At 38.1% G+C, this 21,227-nt stretch overlaps 1 protein-coding gene across 14 annotated transcripts in view; it reads right to left on the reverse strand.

Annotated features, from left to right (window-relative positions):
- Hectd1 (HECT domain E3 ubiquitin protein ligase 1) overlaps nt 1–20,254 on the reverse strand; it is a 99,606-nt gene extending 79,352 nt beyond the window's left edge. For all 14 annotated transcript variants that reach the window (XM_058585850.1, XM_058585849.1, XM_046465308.2 and 11 more), the window contains exons 1-2: nt 20,115–20,254; nt 18,583–18,743 (exon numbers count right to left, since the gene is read on the reverse strand). In XM_058585850.1, coding sequence (XP_058441833.1) covers nt 18,583–18,722 — 140 coding nt within the window. In that variant the 5' untranslated portion in view covers nt 18,723–18,743; nt 20,115–20,254. The remainder of the gene's footprint in view (nt 1–18,582; nt 18,744–20,114) is intronic.
- Nucleotides 20,255–21,227: the final 973 nt, after the last annotated feature.

The raw sequence follows: 21,227 nt of genomic DNA on the forward strand, positions 1-21,227 counted from the left end.
AGTGGTAATGTGCTCACTTGGCATTCGCGGGACGCTCGCTGGGTTCGATCCTCAGCACCACATAAAAATAAAATAAAGTTTTGTCCACCAAAAACTAAAAAATAAGTATTTTAAAAAAAAAACCATAAACAGTGGTAGGGTGCTTGCCTAGCATGCATGAGGCACCATATAAACAAATAAAATAAAGGCATAAAAAATAAAATAACATTATTACAAAAAAAAATAACTATGAAAGCCCACAACTTATTTAGTAGAAACCTCAGTTACGTGATATCAAATACATTAACTAACTTCTCTGTCTACACTAAACTGTAACTATACATAATACAAAAGGTAATATAGCACAACAATACAGTGAAATTATTTTCCTCCAATTTTTAGTGTACGCAATTGAGTACCTCTCATACCTTCAGCAGCTTTAAAAAAAAAACTGTATGAATGGCAGTCTAACTGAATTCTTTAATATCTTCTTAGACAATTTTTAACTAAAGGGGTTTGGCAGCAATAATATTATCACAGAAGATTTTAGAAGACTTCTTTCATTCAATGACTAAGCAATCAATGATTAAACAGGTGTTTTTTATTAACCAGCAACAGGGCAACCTACAAAATAGTCACTTGTAATGTTTCTAAATCAGTAATTAAATTCTTTGAGGCCAAATTACAGGAGTTCATCCCCTAGTTCTCAGGTAAGAGTACAAGACTGTTTAGCATATTTGAATCTTAAAGCACTGCTGTTGTTCTTTACATATGTAGTAAATATCCGTGCATAGGTAGTAAATGGAACAGATGAGAAGAGATTGTGAAAGTTTTAATATTCAGGAGGCTGAAGCAGGAGGATCACAAGTTTGAGCCATATCCCAGCCCCTTTTATTTTTTATTCTGAAACAGGGACTCACTAAGTTACTCAGGGCCTCACTAAGTTGCTGATGCTGGCTTTAAACTTGTGATCCTCCTGCCTCAGTTTCCTGAGTCACTGGGATTAAAAGCATACTGCTCCTGGCAGAAATGTAAATTCACTCATCTATGAAAATTGCCTCATTTTGATTAAAGCTTAAGTGAATTGTTAACCTATATGATGTATTTTCAGATTAGATAAGGCAGAGGGAAATGTATTTTAAAAAACCTATGATATAAGCACATTCCAAACATTATAATATTGAAGAGACAATTGTCAACCTGAAGATCCTGGAAGAAGACCAAACCACCATAAAGATCCTGTGATCCGCGATCAAAGAACTGAGTTCACCAGGCCAACATTAACTTCATCCTCACACACCTTTCCATGCTACCCCTCACAAAGTTTCCTTTTAAAAGAACAGCCCAAGACCCCAAAAGCACTTTTCACTCTTGAGATAAACTGTATTCTGATCTGACAATGTGACTTCACCTTTTACTTTCTAATAAAACTCTACATCTCTGCTAAAACCTGATGCATCTTAGATTCTTTTCTGCAATGGTTCAAGAGGCAGGAAGGTTCAAGCAGAGGTTTTCTCTGCCTCTAGAGAGACTCCCTCAAACCCCCCTAATGGTGACACTGGAAGCTGAAAGATGTGGGAGAAAAACTTAGAAAACAACCAGAAAGGGATCCCCCAATACAAGTTCCAAGTTCATGTCCATGATGCATTTATGAAGGATACATCTTTAAAAAAAATAAAAATAAAAAAATTAAAGCCACACTTCACACACAAGATCCAGACTAAATCATGAGTTACAAATGTCTGAGTAGACCCAAACAGCACACTGAAAATTGAAATGACATTGAAACTACCACCCACAAAGGGCAAGAGAAAACTAGTAATCTAAACCTAACTAGGTTGATCACATACTAAAACCAAAAACAATAAACATTCTCCAGAGGATTTGATAAAACAAGTTTCATAATATAATATTCCAAATGTGGGATTAAATTCAGAAAAAATATGATCACGTCAAAGAAAAAGATAGTAAACAGACGTAAGCCAAAGACAATTCAGATACAAGAATTATCACATAAGACTTTAAATCAAATATAACTATCGTACATGAGATAAATGTGAGCATTCGTGAAACAAATTTTCAACAAGAAATAAAGTATAAAAAACAAACAAAAATTAAAGAAAAAAAATTCAGGGGATGGAGAAGTAGTTCAGTGGTAGAACACTAGCCTAGAATGTGTTAAGCCCTAGGTTAGAGCCTTAGCTCCACAAAAACAAATGAAATATACAATTTGCAAGAAAAATAAAAAAAAATCAACAGTTGGTCTCAAAATCAGAATTAAGACGAACAGATAAGAGTGAGTGAACTTGAAAACAGATCAGTAAAACTTGTCCAAACTTAAGAACATAGGGGAAAAGATGGAGGGTGACAGACAAAAAGGAAGAGTCTCAGGGAATTGAAGGAAAATATCCAAACCACTGGAATCTCAGAAAGAAAGGAAAAAAAAAAAATGGTACACAAAACACACTTGAAAAAGAAACTTCCCAAATTTGGTAAAAGACATATACATACTGATTCAAAAAGCTCAACATTTGTCACAAGATAAATTTAAAAACCATCATTCACAGACCAAACAAAAACTGTAAAAACTGAAAGAAAAAAAATCTTAAAAGCAGAATGAGGAAAAATAACACACATAAGGAAAAAAAAATCCAAATGAATGCTCACTTCTCATTAGAAAACATAAAAGCCAGAACAATATCTTTAAAATGCTGAAGTCAACTGCAACCCGAGAATTCTATACCTACAGAAAAATATCTGGCATAAAGGATATATATAGCACAAGAATACATAGCATGGGCTGGGGTTATGGCTCAGCAGTAGAGCGCTCCTCTCACATATGCAAGGCCCTGGGTTCGATCCTCAGCGCCACATAAAAATAAATAAAATATTGTATCCAACTACAAAAAATAAATATTAAAAAAAAAGAATACATAGCATGAAAAAACATACAGCACAAAGGCAAAATAAAAACATTCTCAGATAAAGGGAACTTGCCAAGAGCAGACAATCCCTAAACAGAACGGTAAAGGGTCTGGGATTGTGGCTCAGTAGTAGCACTCACCTAGCATGTGCAAGGCCCTGGGTTCGATCTTCAGCAACACATAAAAATAAATAAATAAATAAAGATATTGTGTCCAACTACAACTAAAAATTTTTTTTTAATTAAAAAAAAAGAATGATAAAGAAAACTCTTCCGGATGAAAATGAAATAGTACTGAAGAACTACATGGAACCTCAGGAGTGATGGAAAAACATTAAAAATGAGAAAAACCACTGGGTGTGGTGGCCCACACCTGTAATCCCAGGGACTCCAGAAGCTGAGGTAGGAGGATATAACTCAATGGTAAAGCACCCCTGGGTTCAAACCCCAACACCGTCAATAAAAAAAAAAAAAAAAAAGAAAGAAAGGAAGAAATGAGAAATACCTCCACTGGACTGTGGGCCCCCAGGTCAGACTGGGTACATAACTCTTCAAAAGGCTCCAAAGCCAGCACAGTGGAGCACAAATGTACCACTCAGGAGGCTGAGGCAGGAGGATTGCAAGTTCAAAGCCAGCCTCAGAAAAGGCAAGGCACTAAGCAACTCAGTGAAACCCTGTCTCTAAATAAAATACAAAATAGGGCTGGGATTGTGGCTCACTGGTAAAGTGCTCGCCTAGTACGTGCAAGGCCCTGGGTTCGATCCTCAGCACCACATAAAAATAAAATAAAGATATTATGTCCAACTACAACTTAAAAAAAAAAAAAAACACACAGAATAAAATACACAATAGGACTGGGGATGTGTGTCAGTGGTTAAGTGCCCTGAGTTTAACCCCCAGTAACTCCCCAAAAAAAGGCTCCAGAAGCCCAGCTGCCTTTAAGGGGCTCAGCATCTCCTGACATCAGGGCTTCTACCTGATGTCAGCAACTAGGCAGTGTGTGTATTTTGCTGGGTCTCAAACTCAGGGCCTTGCAACCCCACCCCAGCCTCTAGTAGATAGCTTTTTAACGACCCTGGAGACTTCTCCCAATCTTTGAACCAAATAGAAATAAAGCTTTTGAAGGAAAGGAAAGGGGAAGGAAAGGGAGAGGAGTAGGGGAAATGAGAGAGAGAAGAAATAAATAGGTAAATATGAAGGCAAAAATTTTAATAGCGCATCATGTGATTTTCAATGAGCATAGTTTTAATACATGTGACAGCTACAGCATAAACAGAGAAGATAAAGCCTCATGGCATGAGACTTCTTATTTTACTTTTAAGTGGTAAAACTCTAAATTAATTATAATTTGGGGCTGGGGTTGTAGCTCAATGGTGGAATGCTTGCCCTGCATGTTTGAGGCACTAGGTTTGACCCTCAGCACCACATAAAAATAAATAAATAAGAGATTGTCTATCTACAACTAAAAATATATTAAAAATGTTTAAGAAAGGCAAACAAAGGAATAAAAAGAATAGAAAAAAAATAATAATAAAAATTAAAAGGGGAGGGATGTAGCTCTATGGTATAGTATCTCTGGGTTAAAAAAACCTAGTACTGAAAAAAATGTTTAAAGAGAAAAAACCTAGGGCTGGGGTTGTGGTTCAGTGGTAGAGTGCCCACCTAGCATGCATGAGGCATTGAGTTCCATCCTCAGCACCACATAAATGTAAAATAAAGATATTGTTTCCACCTAAAACTTAAATGTATATATATATATATATATATTATATATGTGTGTGTGTATATATTAAAAAAGAGAGAGAGAACCCAACCCAACAATATGCTATCTTCAAGAAACCAATATATAAAATGATACAGAATGATGAAACCTAAAAGGATGGGAAAAAATGTACCATGCAAACACCATCAAAAGAAAACTGGAGCTAGGTGTGATGGTACATAGCTATATAATCCCAACAATTTGGAAGGCTTGAGGCAGGAAGATCACAAGTTTGAGGGCAGCCTCAGCAACTTAAGAGAGCCCTTGTCTCAAAATAAAATATAAAAGGGCTGAGGTATAGCTCAATGGCAGAGTACCCCAGGTTTTAAACCCTATAAATTAATTAATTAAAATGAAAATGAAAAAATAAAGAATGTAGAGCCAGACAGAGTGGCACATACCTGTAATCCCAGCAACTCAGGAGGCCAGAACAGGAGGATCACAAGTTTGAGGCCATTCTGGGCAAATTAGCAAGACAGTTTCAAAGCAAAAAATTAAAAGGACTAGGGGTGTGGCTCAATGGTAGAGTGCCCCTGGGTTCAACCGCCACTATCACAGAGAAGAAACCTCAAGTATTCATATTTACATTAGACAAAGTAGACCTTAGAACAAGGAAAATTACCAGGTGTATTAACATGTGTGAGATCAATGGGTTCAATGATCCCATTTGATCATTAGGTTCAATGCCTAGCACCAAAAAAATAAAAAATAGACATTACATAATGATAAAAATGGTCAATCCACTAAAAAGACTAATAATCCAAAATACGCCTAACAGAGTTTCAAAATACACAAAGTAAAACCTTGTCAGAAAAGAGCAACAGACAAATCCACAAATAATGCTAGACTTCAACACTCCTCTCTAGGTTACCCAAAGAACCAATAGAAGATCAATACAGATTTAGACTTGAACAACACTATCAATCAAGTTGACCAAATTGACACAAAAAAATTCCAACCAGAAACAGCAGAATAGACAATTTCCTTATATGTTTGTATCTTATACCAAAAACAGTCCACACAGCCTGGGTCATAAAACAAACTTTAAATAAGTGAAATGATATCAAGTATGTTCTCTGATAACAGAATCAAACTAGTAATCAATAAAAGAAAAATATCTGGATCTTGGGATGTAGTTCAGTGGTAGAGCAGCATTTGCCTAGAAAACACAACACCTAAGTTCAACCCCAACACTACAAAAAAAAATCTGGAAAATTCCCAAATTATTTTAGGATTTAGGCAACATACTTCTAAATAACAAACTGGTAAAAAAGAAAGCTTCAAGGAAAGTTCTAAAATATTACAACTAAATGAAAATGAATATACAATATCAAAATCTATAGAATACATGAGCTGGGGTTGTGGCTCAGTGGTAGAGTGCTCGCCTAGCATGCACGAGGCACTGGGTTCAATCCTCAGCACCACATAAATGTAAAATAAAGATACTGTGTCCATCTAAAATTAAAAATAAACATTTAAAAAATCTATAGGATACAACTAAAATAGTATAGAGGAAAAAAAAATATGGCATTAAATGCTTAAGGTTTCACCAGGTCCAGTGGCATACCCCTGTAATTCCAGTTACTTGGGAGACTGAGGGCAAAGGATTGCCAAGTTCGAGAACAGCCTCACCAATTTAGCAAGGCCCTAAGTAACTTAGCAAGACCCTGTCTCCAAAAAAAAACATAAAAAAGGGCTTGGGATATAACTCAGTGGTAGAGTGCCCTGGGTTCAATTCCCAGTACTAAAAAACAAAGTTTAAAGTCTCAAATCAGTGACCTCAACTCCTACCTATAGGGGAGGAAGAGGGTAATAAATTGAACTCAAAATCAATCCAGAAGAAAATAATAAAAAACCGAAATTAGTAAACTTAAATAAAATAATAATAGAGAAAACAAATGAGCCAAAAGTTAGTACTTGGAAAAAATAAAAATAATCCCAAGTCAGTCTAGCCCAAAAGAGAAGATAAAAATGACCAATATCAGTATAAACAGGGGATTTATCATTACCAATGCTACAGATATCAAAAGGATGAAAAGGAATTTCACAAATTCTATGTCTACTAATACTCAAGAAGAATTAAATAACCTGAATAGTCATATGTCTATGACACACTGAATTAACATCAAAAACATTCAAAAATATAAAACTTATTTAGATAAATAAACTTAAAGATTGTGCTTTTGGTGTTTCTACAAATAAAATATGTACCTATCAAAGATCACACAGATTTTCATAATTTAGAATTTTATAGAGTTCTAGCTTTTACCTTTATGTTGGCTTTTGAGTTTTTGTGTATGGTATGAGTTATGGATAAAAACAAATATTTCTATATATAGATACAAAAAAACAATATATATATATATATATATATATATATATATATATATACACTCCCCACTTTCAACTACCATGTTTTTTCCAGAAATTACTTGGACTTAGCCTAAGATTTCACAAGACTAAAAATAATATGAAGATTGTTTTTTTTTTTTTTTGTCTTAGAAGTACTGTAGATTGTACCCAGGGGCCCTCTACTACTGAGCTATGCCCCCAGACCTTTTTACGTAATTTTAAGACAAGGTCTATCTAAGTTGCCTAGGCTGGCTTCAAACAATCCTCCAGCCTTGGCAACCCCCATCAGTTGGGTTTATAGGTGTTCACCATGAACCCAGCTCAACTTCATTTTGGTTTTGTTTGTTTTAAATAAAGGGCATGCTCTACAGTAGATATAGTTTATTGAATACAATATGTAAATGGGACACTGTTAAAAAAAACTAAAACACATTTTAACTGAAAAAATAAATAAATAAATCTGGTTGCTTGAGGATAATAAATCTTTTAATACATTTCAATTTTTATTTCCATTTTTTTTTATCTCTGCTCAGCTTTTTCTCTGTATTGCTAAGCTGAAAACTCCTGCTTTAGCAGTTAAAAATGATTGTTTTACCTCTCAAACAGAAAAGGATAAGAGTTACATTAAGTTCAATCCCAATTGTGTATAACTTGCTTTTCTCAAATGAAAACACACATCAAACCTGACAATTCATTCAACACCTATCTACTGAATGGGTTCTCATGTTAAGTACTGTCCAGGTATTAGGGGCAGGACATAAAGATGAGTAAGATACAGCACTGGGCTTTTTTTTTTTTTTTTTTTTTTTGGTGGGGGAGCAGTAACTGGGGAATGAAGTCAGGGGTGCTTTATCACTGAGTTATATTCCCAGTCCCTTTCTTTTTTTTTTTTTTTTTAACTTTGAGACAGGGTCTCCCTAAAATGGTAAGACTGGCCTCAAACTTATAATTCTACTGCTTCAGCCTCCAGAATTTGTGCAACCATGCATTATGCAACCATGCCCACCCAGTGCTTGAAAAAGAGTCAAAAGTCTGATGACACAGGCAACAATTATATGAAATATATACACAAATTGCTCTAAAACATAATATTGTATTTATACAGAAGAATGCAGGAGATAAGAACCTATCTCCCATAAACTTTCACTGCATTTTTCCTTTTGAGACTAGAACCAAAGTTTTGGGTTTTATACTTTTTCGGGGACAGACTTTGGCAATCTTAACAAAAACTCCCTGAAGTAGTAAATAAATAGTACTACAGAATAGTGCATCTCATTCAGAAGGCCGTATTGGAGAGCCCAATAAACTATCTATCCTTTAAAATAAAAAAATTAAAAAAAAAAACTCCCTGAAGTTCATCATCTATGAACCCCCCCCCTCCAGATTCCTAGGTTAAGAAATCTAAAAGAGAACATTTCTTATTTTAAGCACTTCCCTCTGCTATCCATTGAAAAGAAGCACATACACAGTTGCTCTTTACAGAAATTATTCATTTAACTTTTCAGAATCATGTATTTGATTAGTGAACATTCCCTATCTAGGGGACAATCAGTTGGTAGGGCTAATCAACAAATATAATTTCATTTCCCTGTTACTCTGTCATTAGATACAAGAAAACAGGGTTGAGAATTGAAAGGCAGGTATGTTAATGCAAGGAGGGTAGGGAGCTGGGCATGGTGGTTCATGCCTATCCCGTGGCTAGGGAGACTGGGGCAGGAGGACCACAAGTTCAAAGCCAGCCTCAGCAACTTAGCAAGACCCTGTCTCAAAATAAAATATATAAAAAGGGATAGGGATAGGGATGTGGCTTAGTGGTTAAGTGCCCCTGTGTTCAATCCCTGATACAAAAAAAAAAAAAGGTAGTGGGGGTAGGGAAAGTACATATTATGATTGTACTACAGAGAAGAATAATCCAACACTCTTCCTCCCATATATTTCCCAGTTTCAGGATTCCAAAAGTGTTTTGTATAGGTGCTTCAGGCATAAGAAGAAAACGGGTCCATCATAAAGAATTTCTTGCTGGGCATGGTGGCACATGCTTGTTACCTGAGCGACTGGGAAGGCTGAGGTAGAAGGATCACAAGTTCAAAGTAAGTCTCAGCAACTTAGTGAGACCCTCTCTCAAAATAAAAACTAAAAATGAAAAGGGCTGGGGATGTGGCTCAATGGTTAAACACCCCTGAGCTCAATCCCAGATACCAAAAAATAAAAAATCTCTTCAACTCACTCATCCTCTGGATATTACCTATTTATGTGCCAGGTACCATGCTTAGAAATGAAGAAAAAAATATGAGGTAAGAGTCCAGTAGAGATCACAAAAGTATAGTCAAGTGGCAGTCAGGTATATATACGTGATTGAAGAAGGGGGTCTTTGAAGGCATTTAAATTTGACCCATTAAGTAATGAACCCAAAAGGATCTGTAAAGGGGAAAAACACAATCAAATCAATGTTTTAAGACTAATTCTGGCTAGTTAGCTTAGAGAAAGGGATATCTGATATGAAGCCATTAGCACTAGATGAGTATATTCATTTCCCCATGCCAATCCTACATAATACCATTCTTTTTAATCTCCTAATTAAGGGAGAAAATAAAAAATTATCAGACTGAAATCTCTTCAACTTTTTTTCCCTTTTCGATGCTTTATTTACTCAAATCACTCAATATAATTTCACTCTATAGGCACTTTTATTAATATTTATTTTTTAGTTGTATCTTTATTTTATTTATTTTTATGTGGTGCTGAGGATCGAACCCAGGGCCTTGCATGTGCTAGGCGAGCGCTCTTCCACTGAGCCACAAACCCAGCCCCTCTCTTCAGCTTTTTACCATCACACCTAACCTTTTCACCTTCCCTTTGTTTCAACAAAGGAAATACCCCTCTTTCTACAAAAACTTCTCTTTCCATACCAGTAGATGAGAGTTTTGCTACTTGATGGAAGATTTTCTGACCAAAACTTCTCCATCTGGAAGCATATTAGGAATGCAGAATATCAGTCTCCACCCAGACCAACTGAATCAGAATGTGAATTTTAACAAAAGCCCCAGGTGATTCTTATTAGACACATTAAAGTTTAAGAAGTATTCCTCTAGACAAATGCAAATTCTTTTCCAGTTTTTCAATATCCTTATACTCTGGGTTATTCATTCTCTCTCTTAGCTTTTCAAGCTTTAAAAGAAAAAGTTCCATGTTCCTTTTCTAATACATCTCAAAAAAAGCTTTCTACCATCCTGTCTCCATTTCTTCACATCCCACTCACTCCTCAACCCACTGAAATCTACCCTTCACAGCCAGCCCACTTGGCTCTATTCAAAATCAATAACCTCGAGAATATCACTAAAACCCAAGGACATCTTTCAGTCTTCACCATAATTGACCTCTTACTAATATTCAACACAACTGCCCTTTCTTCTCTTGAATCACTTTCTTTCCTGTGTTGACATTGCCTTGATGATGCAAAAGCAATGGTGGCTAAAACTGCGGGTGCCTAAATCTAGGCAGTAGCACTCTAACTGTACTACTAGTAATTATACTGTTCACTGCACAGAACTGGCATGGGGGAAAAAAAATCTAGTTTCAAAGAAAAACCTTGAAGCATAGAATTACTAATTTTTACAAAATCTCAACCCTTAAACATGTATCATTTTTAGTATTCTACTCAAGGAAATGAAAAATAAACACAAGGCACTTCTGCAAACCAAAGAACAATGCCTGTGTCAAGGAAAAGTACAACTGTTTGAGAGCTGAAGTAGCAGCTTTTTTCTTACATTATTTTTATTGAAAGAACAGACTGTGATTATTCAGACTTAGGTATCTGACAAATATTTTCTCAAAAATTAATGAAGAATGGCTTTCGAGTAAAACAACTGACAGCACTTGTTGCCAATGATAACATTCAAAGTTTCATACAAAAATTATAATTTTGAGAAATATATTTGCCATCAAGAGATAAAGTATCCCAAAAGAGACTTATCTGGCAAGATCAACAGTCATAATTACACGGTTTTTTTTTTAATATTTATTTTTTAGTTATAGTTGAACACAATATATTTATTTTATTTATTTATGTTTATGTGGTGCTGAGGATCGAACCCAGGGCCTCTCATGTGCGAGGCAAGCATTCTACCACTGAGCCACAACCTCAGCCCCACAAATATGAGTTTTTGATACCAAAGAATAACATATGTCAACATTTGGAATACCTGTATAACTTGGTGGACCAATATTTTCCACATGACCAATGAATGATTTTACAAAATTAAAAATGGGGTCAGGAGTGGTGGTGCATGCCTATAATTCCAATGACTCAGGAGAGAGAAGTAGGATGATCACAACTTTTTGAAAAATCAGCCTCAGAAACTTAGTGAGGCCTTAAACAATTTAGCAAGACCCTCTCTCTAAATAAAAAAGGCTGGGGATGTGGTTCAGTGGTTAAGCAACCCTGGGTTTATTATCCCATTATATTAAAAAAAAAAAAATCAAATATGGGTAAGTCATCCACTCTAAGTATAAAACAGACCAATAGATTTTAGTATCAGAGAGCACAAATAAGTTCATTGATATATCAGAACCCACATTATAACTAAAATTTAAGCAACTACTACTTGTTGCATTTTGTTATGGTATCAAAGAACACCAATAATTATGTAAAAAATTATAATTCCAAATACATCTGTAGAGTAAGTTTTTTTATGCATTTCAATCAGAACAACATGATGCAATGTACTAAATGCACAGCAAATATGAGAATCCAGTTATCATTCACTAAAGGAAATGCTAAAGAACTTTGAAAAATTAATTAATGCCGCTCTTCTCCCAGATCTTTTATTTGAAAGTAGTTACTTTCACAAACTATGTTTATGTTAACATGTATGGGGTTTATTATTTTTTACATAAGTTAATAATTTTTTAAAATTTCCCAGACTAAATTTGAACCTGATAAATATATTAGTAGACACAGTCAACATAAACAAAAGTTCTTCAGGATCCTCAATAATTTTTCAGAGCCTAAAGAAGTTGTGAGACAAACAAGTTTAAGAATTATAGTCCATGGGCTGGGGTTGTGGCTCAGTGGTAGAGCACTTGCCTTGCATGCATGAGGCACTGGGTTTGATCCTCAGCACCACATAAAATAAATAAATAAAGGTATTGTGTTCCATCTACAACTAAAAAAAAAAAAAAAAACCCAAGAACTATAGTCCTACTGGAGATGAAGTTCAATAGGAGAGCACTTGTCCAGCACACACAAAAACATAGATTTAATCCCCACTCCAAAAAGAATCACTGCTCTAGTCCTCCATTACATTCCATGATCACAATTAACCTCCAGAAGCCCTTGACTCAAAATTCTTCTTTGATTCAGGCCTCATTTCCAATTTCCACACTCATTTATAAAATTGTTTACTCAACACCACTGAGATGTCTCAAACATGCTTTATACTGAATATGTCCAACTCCAAGTGCATAATCATAGTCCCTCAAAACATGTATTATGGTATTCTCTCAATGAACAGCAACATCATCCACTGTCTATGATACCTTCTATTTTACTCTTTTATACCCAATCATTCCTTGAAACTTCTTTTACCTTTTAAATCTTTCTCAAATCAATCCATTTCATTCTACCTTTATTACAGCAATCCTCTTTTCTGGTTCACAGTCTGGTTCAAGTCTACAAGCATCTGTTCTTTGTTTCTAACTTCTCCCTCCTAACCCCACCCTAGTCTTGTTTCTTCCCCAGGGCAAGTAAAGTAATTGTTTTTAATTTTTATTTTAAACCCAGAGGTACTTAACCACTGAGCAACATCCCCATCCACCCCCTCCCCAATTATTTTGAGACAGGGTTCCACTAAATTGCTGGGGATGCACTCAAACTTGCCACCCTTCTGCCTCAGGTCCCTAGTTGCTGGGATTACAGGGGTGCACCATGTCCAGCTAAGTTATGTTTTGAAAAGAGATTTCAGCCAGGTGTGATGGCACAAGTCTGTAATCCCAGCAACTTCACAGGCTCAGGCAGAAGGATCCTGAGCTCAAAGCCAGCCTCGGCAACTTAGTGAGGCCCTTATCAACTTAGTGAGACCCTGTCTCTAAATAAAACATTAAAAAAAGGGCTAGGGAGGTGGCTCAGTGGTTAAGCACCCTGTGTTCAATCCCCAGTAACCCCCCCCAAAAAAAGGACAGATTTAAGGGCCAGGGATATAGCTCAGTGGTAGTGTGCTTACCTAGCATATGGAAGATCCTGGGTTAAATTTCAGGCACCCCCACTTCCCCCCAAAAAAAACCAGAAAAATAAATTTAATCAAATGATTCACTCATTTAATATTTCAATGCCTCCCAATGTTCTTAAAATAAAAGCAAAAGTTTTACTTAGTATATACAAAAGACTTGACAAATCTTGCCCCTACCCTTTTAGGGCAGCTCTCCAGCAACCTTGCCTGCTTTCTCCAAGTTCTTCAATTACCCTTCTTATCTCCTTCTGATTTCTAGGAAAAAATACTTTCTCAAAAATCACTTTTTCGAGGCAGGGTGGTGAGCACCTATAATACTAGTGAACAGAGAGAGAGGCTGAGGCGGGAAGATTGCAAGTTCAAAGCCAGCCTCAGCAATTTAGTGAGGCCCTAAGCAACTTAGCAAGACCCTGTCTCAAGATAAATTTAAAAAGTCTGGGAATGTGGCTCAGTGGTTAAACACCTGAGTTCAATAGCTGGTACTCTGACTACTCCCATCTCTCCAGGACCTGACCCTGCTACATGCTGTCACAGCATCCTAAACTTTTCTTTCATGGCATTTATCACAGTTTGGAACCACAACTGTTTCTATAAGTATTGAAAATCTGTGTTAGCTATTAGACTATCAGTCACCATAAAGGCAGAGCCTCTATCTATTCTGGTCATCTCTGTATCTCTGACATCTGAAATAAAGTAGGAAGGCAATTTAGAAGATTAAATCATTTCTCGCTGTTACAGGTATTTTTATATTTTAGTGTAAACATACAACAGGAGATTTTCAACACTGTGTTCAACAGGTTTGGAACCCACAATCAAGAGAGACTACCTTGAGCTACGTCTCAAAGGATACACTAGAAAATGACTAATGGTGGTTTTCTCTGGTGAAGGAAACCAAGTAACCAGGAGACTAGAAAAGTGAAAAAGACTTTGTTGTACATCCTTTTATGATCCTGAGATTAAGTAGAATTATTTTTTTTCAGTATTATTATTTTTTTAAATGCAGACTTCTAGTACCTAAAAGCACTATCCCTAATATTCCACTTCCTAAATCTTCTGAGAAATTCTTGAATTCCTAGAAGGCACATTTGAAATTATATTATCTGAAAATTTAGGAGCAGGATGTACAAATGCCCAGGATTTATTACTTAACAATACATGTGATGAATACCTATTTTGATGTAAATGCAAAAGTACTCTCATTAGCTAATAATTCATTACACACTTTGAGTCCAATGATATATCACAGATGAAAGCAAAAACAAAGTTTGATCTATTTTTCTTTCTGGAGCATTACCTCGATAAATTCAAGCATTAATAAGGACTGTTTACAGGCTGGGGTTGCAGCTCAGTGGTAGAGCACTTGCCACACACATGTGAGGCCCTGGGTTCGATACTCAGCACCACATAAAAATAAATAAAATAAAGGTATTGTGTCCAACTACAAATAAAACATAAATATTTTTAAAAAATTTAAAAATAAGGTCTGTATCATCACAGAAAATTATATTCCTTAATTCCAAAAGGACTATCAAAACTGGTACCAACTGGGCATGGTGGTGCACACCTGTGACTGGGGAGGCTGAAGCAGGAGGATCACAAGTTCAAGGCCAGCCTCAGCAATTTAGCAAGGCCTGAAGGAACTCAGCAAGACCCGGTTTCAAGATAAAAAAAATAGAAGGGGCTGGGAATGTGGCTCAGTGGTTAAGCCCCCTTGGGTTCAATCCCTGGTGTAATAAAAAAAAAAAAAAAAAATTGATACTGAAAAAAATGGAGAGCCATGAACAATACTACATTAAGGGGGAAAAAAAAACACTTAACTATTATATGAACAGCACTGTCAGGCTTTTGTATTATTCCATTTAATTTTCACAAAACCCTGCAAGACTGAGGAAGTAAGTTTGAAAGGCAATATACAATTATTCAGCAGTAAAACTGAATGAACCTAGGTCTATCCCACTGCAAAGGTCATTGTTGCTCTACACACCACCTGCCTTTCCTAGCTAAACAGATGTATACTTAATACAAGCTAACCAGGCAAAAATGTATCTGAATATATGAGCATCTTTTTTTTAACTCGGCTATCTGCCTTATGAAATCAAATTGATATGGAAGATTTTCAGCAACATTCAAAATATGAATATCATCTTGCTTTATTCACCTGCCTTATTTGTTCACTATTAAAAAGAAATTTAAGTTTCTCCAAAATTTATCAGTTTCAAAAAATAAAGTGCCAAAATAAAAATTTAAATTAGACATTTATCAATAATGATATCAGTGGGTAGACCACTTAAAATACTTTTCACATATTGGCACATGCCTATAATTCTCAGAAGGCTAAGGGAGGAGGATCTGGAGTTTGAGCCCAGACTAGGCAACAGAGCAAGACCCCCATCTCAAAAAGAAACAAAAACAAGAAAAGAAAAAAAAAAAGGAAACCAAGACAATTTTTCCTTGTAGCAAGAAGATATTGCTGCAGAATAATGAGAGCAAATTACAGTTAAAAAACTGTCGCTGGGCATGGTGGCACACACCATGCAGTTCAGGAGGCTGAGGCAGGGGAATTGCAAGTTCCAAACCAGCCTCAACAACTCAGCAAGGCCCTAGGCAACTCAGTGAGACCATGTCTCTAAATAAAATACAAGAAAGGGCTGGAGATATGTGGCTCAGTGGATAAGCGCCCCCTGGATTCAATTCCCAGTACCAAAAAAAAAAAAAAAAAAAATTATACTAAATATGAACAAAGTATGAAAGAGAAAACAGAAATAGTAACAGTTATTATGTTTTACTTTTAAAAATTTCCTTTAAAAATACCTTCAGGGCTGGAGTTGTGGCTCAGTGGCTCAGCGGCAGAGCACTCGCTTAGCACATGCAAGGCCCTGAGTTCCATCCTCAGCACCACATAAAAATAAATAAATAAAATAAAGGTATTGTGTCCAACTACAACTAGAAAATAGATATTTTTAAAAATAAGTAAAAAATAAAAATAAAAAATACCTTCAAATATGATAACATTTAGGGGGGTGGGGTTTAAGGATTGAACCAGGGGCACTTTACCACCACATCCCCAGTCTTCTATTTTTCTATTTTTGAGACAAGGCCTTGCTAAATTGCTAAACGTCTCACTAAGTTGCTGAGGCTGGCCTTGAACTTGCAATCCTCCTGCCTCAGCCTCCCAAGTGGTTAGAATTATAGGCATGCATAAACCATCCCCAGCCCATGACTTTTAAAAATACCTCTATTGGAATATATGAATACTCAAAACTCTTCTCTCTTTCTTTCTCTCTCCCTCTTTTTCTTTCTTTCTTTGGTACTGGAGATTGCACTCAGGGACACTCAACCTCATCCCCAGCCTATTTTGTATTTTACTCAAAGACAGGGTCCCACTGAGTTGCTTAGCACCTCGCTTTTACTGAGGCTGGCTTTGAATTTTCGATCCTCTTGCCTCAGCCTCCTGAGCTGCTGGGATTACAGGCTTCTGCTACTGCGCCCAAACTATTCTTTGCTAGAGAATAAATGTTCCTTTGACTAGCAAAGAAAACTGTTTTCTTTTGAACTATGAAAAAATCCTACTTGTAAAGACCTTTTACAAAGACAAGAAGAAAGGTATCTGTGGAACTTCAGTGTGTTTTCTGCTACAAAAACTGAATGGTTCAAAGAGTAAAAATCTTTTGCAATGGTTGATCATGTCTCAGGAATAAGCTGGATATTCAATGTTTGGGGGAAGCTTTTAGTCTAAATTAACAATCAGTAAAGTATTTTCTTTGTTTACTGTATCCCTGCTGTTTTTGCTATCCTCCTGCCTCAGCCTACCAATCTGCTGGAATTATAGGCATGAGCCACTGCATCTGGCTCCTGTTCTGATTTTAAAACTCCAGATTTTGTTTAAAAAAGAAAAAAGCTCTACTTTTCTATAATCTTGCCAAAACAGGTGTCAACAGGGGGTGAAATTATTTTTATGTATAAATTTTAAAAATAGCTAAAATAAATTGACCACTAATTGATTTTAATTTTAATTTTTTTAATCAAAATAATATTGTTTTAACAACTTAACAACCAATAAGTATTTACAACTCATAATAGAAAATAATCAAAGATACGATGTCAGAGCTGGCTATATAACCCATTCACCTAGCATGTAAGAGGCTCTGGGTTCAATCCTTCACACCACAAAAAAAATCTAAAGAATAAAAATACTTCAATTTAACAAGAAATGTAGTCTTTATTCCCACCTCAAATTTTAGGTCAAAATCTCAAATATTTTCTACTAATTTACCTTAGAATAACATTAAAATAAAGAAACATCAGTTTTTTTGATTACTTATTATTAAAATTCAGAACTGTAAATACAAATTAAACTGTAAAAAACAAGCATGTTCAACACTCAGAAGAATGGTTCATCTGGTCTCAGCATCCATTTTATAAGAGAAAAAACATGATTTTTTTAAAAATATTTTTTTAGTTGCAGATGGACACAATATCTTTATTTACTTATTTTTACGTAGTGCTTAGGATAGAACCCAGTGCCTCACGTGTGTGACACAGGCACTCTACCACTGAGCTACAGCCCCAGTCCAGAAAAATACGACTTTAATGGCCCATCTACTAATGAATCCTCTTTCATATTTTTGCAGACATTCTGTTATAGCCTCTGATTAAAACTACTTAAACGCTCCAAAATGTTTTTACTATTCCAAAAAGTATATTCTATGTTTTAACTTCTAATTTATACCTTCCCAAAATGAAATTTATAAACAAATAATCTGCATGAACAAAAGTACAACGTCATATGACTTTAACACCAATGAATGGGCAGCTCAAATCATGTTCACTATTGGGGTTGGGGCTGTAGTTCAGTGGCAGAGCGCTTGCCTAGTACGTGTGGGGCACTGGGTTTGATCCTCCGCACCACATAAAAATAAACAAATAAAAGCATTTTGTCTGTTTACAATTAGAAAAAAAACAAACATGTTCACTATCATTTCTCTTATTTTGTCAGTTTCTCACTACAAAAATACCTTTAAAGATAAATATTTGTATTCTCCCAAGTTTATGACATTTTTTAAATGAATCAACCAAACTATCAGTTAATATTAGTATTCCCAATTCCCATTTGTTCAACAAATATGTATTTGCATAATCATAATCATTGTTAGTTACCACGGTAACCATAATCCTCACCTACCACTTTTAATTTCTCAGAAGAGGGTAAAAACAAAGCTACAGAAATTTCTGAAATGTTTTAAAACTCCTAGAAGTTTCTATCCAAACTGAAGTTAACAAATGGTTGAAAAAAGATTTCACTACAGCAACCCTAGAGAAAGATGAAGGAATGAACTTACGTTTCAAAACAACGATCCACGTTGTCTGACATCAAAAGCAGCATGCATAGCTGTTCAAGAGCTATTAGTTGCATGTCCCTTTCATCTCCTTGTCCCATCTGTAGCCATTCCAGCAATGTATCCGGATCCACATCTGCCATGTTTTTTTAAAAGCCTCTTTGCTTAAATTAAAAAAAAAAAAAAAAGTGGGGGGTTCACTTAAAGTCCAGGACTCATCAGATTAGTTTTTTTTTTCTTTTATATCTAACTAAATCAAATTTTCCTGGTGTTCACCAAGGAATTAAAAACCCCTACATAAGTTTAGATATAGTGCTCACTGCAGTTTTCAACTTTCCCTTATTCCTCGGGTTTACATATTCAGATATACTAAACAAAAACCAGTTTTGCACAAAAGTATAAGCTGATTAGGTAGCTGCTTAACTAGAAACCAGAGCTGACCCTGTCAAAGTCAATCAAACATCACTTATGTATGTTCCAAAAGGCAGAGAATACCTCCAAAAGTTTTTGTTTGTTTTTTTTTTTTCCCCAGCAAACTTCTTTCCCCATTTTCCACCCAAATCTAAGCTTCAGGTAAGGATCAGGTGCAGTACTTTTAAAGGAGTTTCTAAGCATTTTGATCCAATGCCCTCTCAAAACGGAGTTACTCCTTTAAAATTACCTCCAATTTCACAAATTCTGCTAATTTCTCATTTTAATTATTCCTGTTTTAAATCAACCTATGAATAAAAAACTGGTTAGGAATTTTCGACTTGGCAACTGTTCCTGAAAAGTTCAAAAAGAAATCTTAAAAGTAAATGCAAGGAATTAACAGGTTACGAATCAGAATATAGGCCAATCTGCGGCCCTCTTTCTTCATCCCCACAAGATAGGGCAATTGGTTTAAAAAAAAAAAAAAAAATCGAGAAACAACCCCAACAGGCAAGCCATGACAAAAGCTCTTCGTAAGCGCCCTGATCAGACGACAGCTTTGGGTCCCACGTAATCTGGCTGCGGCTGGGGGAACCAGGAACCAAGTGGCGAGTCGCGGTGGACACCCAACGGCGGCGACCAGCAGGGCTGACCCAATATCCCTGGCCAGGACGAACCTGACGCCGAGAGGCGTAGGCACTAAACCCCGCTAAGTTAGCTACCTGTGTCTAGGAGGGGAAGTTCTGGAGAAGAAGCAAGCCTGCGTGCTCAGGGGTAGAGCGCCGAGCCCCGCAGGGCAGCGGGTCTCCAGAGAGCGGCGCCCGGAACTCCCGGCGGCTCGACAGGACGTCCCTAGTCCCCGCCGAGTGGCGGACCCTTCTCAAGGGCAAGAGGAGCTCGCCATGGGCTCCGGAGTGGGCCAGGCGGGCCCCGCCGCCCGCATGGTCAGGGGAGGGGAACAAAGGGGCCAAGCCGGAGAGTAGGCAGCAGCCCGGCCGACCTCACCCGGCGCCGGGGTCCCGTTCCTCGCCCGCCGCTGGGCGTCCGGGATTCCGGCCCCAGGCCCGACCAGGACCTCCCGACAGCCGGAAGCGCTCCCGCCTACCCTTCCCGCATACTCTTACCCTAGCTGGTCCTCCCAAACCGCTCCGGTCCAGCTCCAAGCAGGCCGCGGGCAGAGCCAGGCCCGGCCGCGGCCCTCGAGTTCCCAGGAAGCCGCAGGCCGCGCAGGTCGAGCCGGGCAGGCGGCACAGGAAAAGCCGCGTCTCGTCCCTCCCCTTCCTCCGCGGGGACCTGGTGACAGGGAGGGGAGAGGTTTCTCTGAGCGACAGCAGCCAGAGCAGGTCCCGTCTCCGGCACGCGGCTCCTCAGGCTCTGCGATTCAGAGGGAGGCCCGCGCAGTGCTGCCGGCGGCCGTGGCGGGGGAAGGCCGCGTCCATCGCGATCCGGGAGGGGGAAGGGAGGAGGGTCGAGCGAGTGCCGGGCGGGGAAGCTGCTGAGGGCAGGCGAGCCCGGCGGAGGCGGAGCGAATCTGCCCAGCCGGCGGCTACCCCACGAGCGGCCACCTGGGGCGCTGCAGAGGCGCCAATGGGAGCGCCGGACGGCCGGACGCTCTCACCCCGCGGCCTCGGGCTGTCTACTATGGCTCTCCTATGGTCCGCCCTGGCACCCTTCTCGCTTCGCTGTCAATGTGAGCACGCCCCAGCACCCCGCGCACACTCGTGCACGCACGTTCGCCTTGCTTTGCACTGTGTCTAGCACTTCGCGTGCTCCTGCCGTAGGCCCCAGCGTAGTACGGCAGGGCTGTGGCTCAACCCGTCCCCGCCACGGCTTCCGCTCAGGCGACCCGCACCCGGCCAAGAGCATCCCTGGCCCGGGCCACCCCTCCCCGTGCACGGAAGTGCGTCGCGTGAGGAAAAGCGCCTCCCCTGGGTGTTGGGAGGCAAACCGCCCTGCGATTCTCCGGTTCTCCGATTGAAACCCTTTCTCACAACCCTGATAAATAGGTATTTTATTACCGAGTACGTTATTTTCTTCATTTGACAGACGAGGGGACTGAGGCTCCAAGAAAGCGAGAATTCAGGCCCGATGTCGTCCCCAGTAAGCAGCAGCAGTGAGGTGGACTTTCGGCTCCATTTCCTGTGGCTTGTGGTCACAAGGTACTTCCATCACTGAGCTACACCCCCAGCCCATGTGACTATTTTAAATTCAAACATGAAAAAAATTCAAACATAAGA

This window comes from Marmota monax, unplaced genomic scaffold (genome assembly GCF_021218885.2).
Source record: "Marmota monax isolate L192 unplaced genomic scaffold, Marmota_monax_Labrador192_F-V1.1 WCK01_AAM20220418_F8-fsc00079, whole genome shotgun sequence".
Classification (NCBI taxonomy): domain Eukaryota; kingdom Metazoa; phylum Chordata; class Mammalia; order Rodentia; family Sciuridae; genus Marmota; species Marmota monax.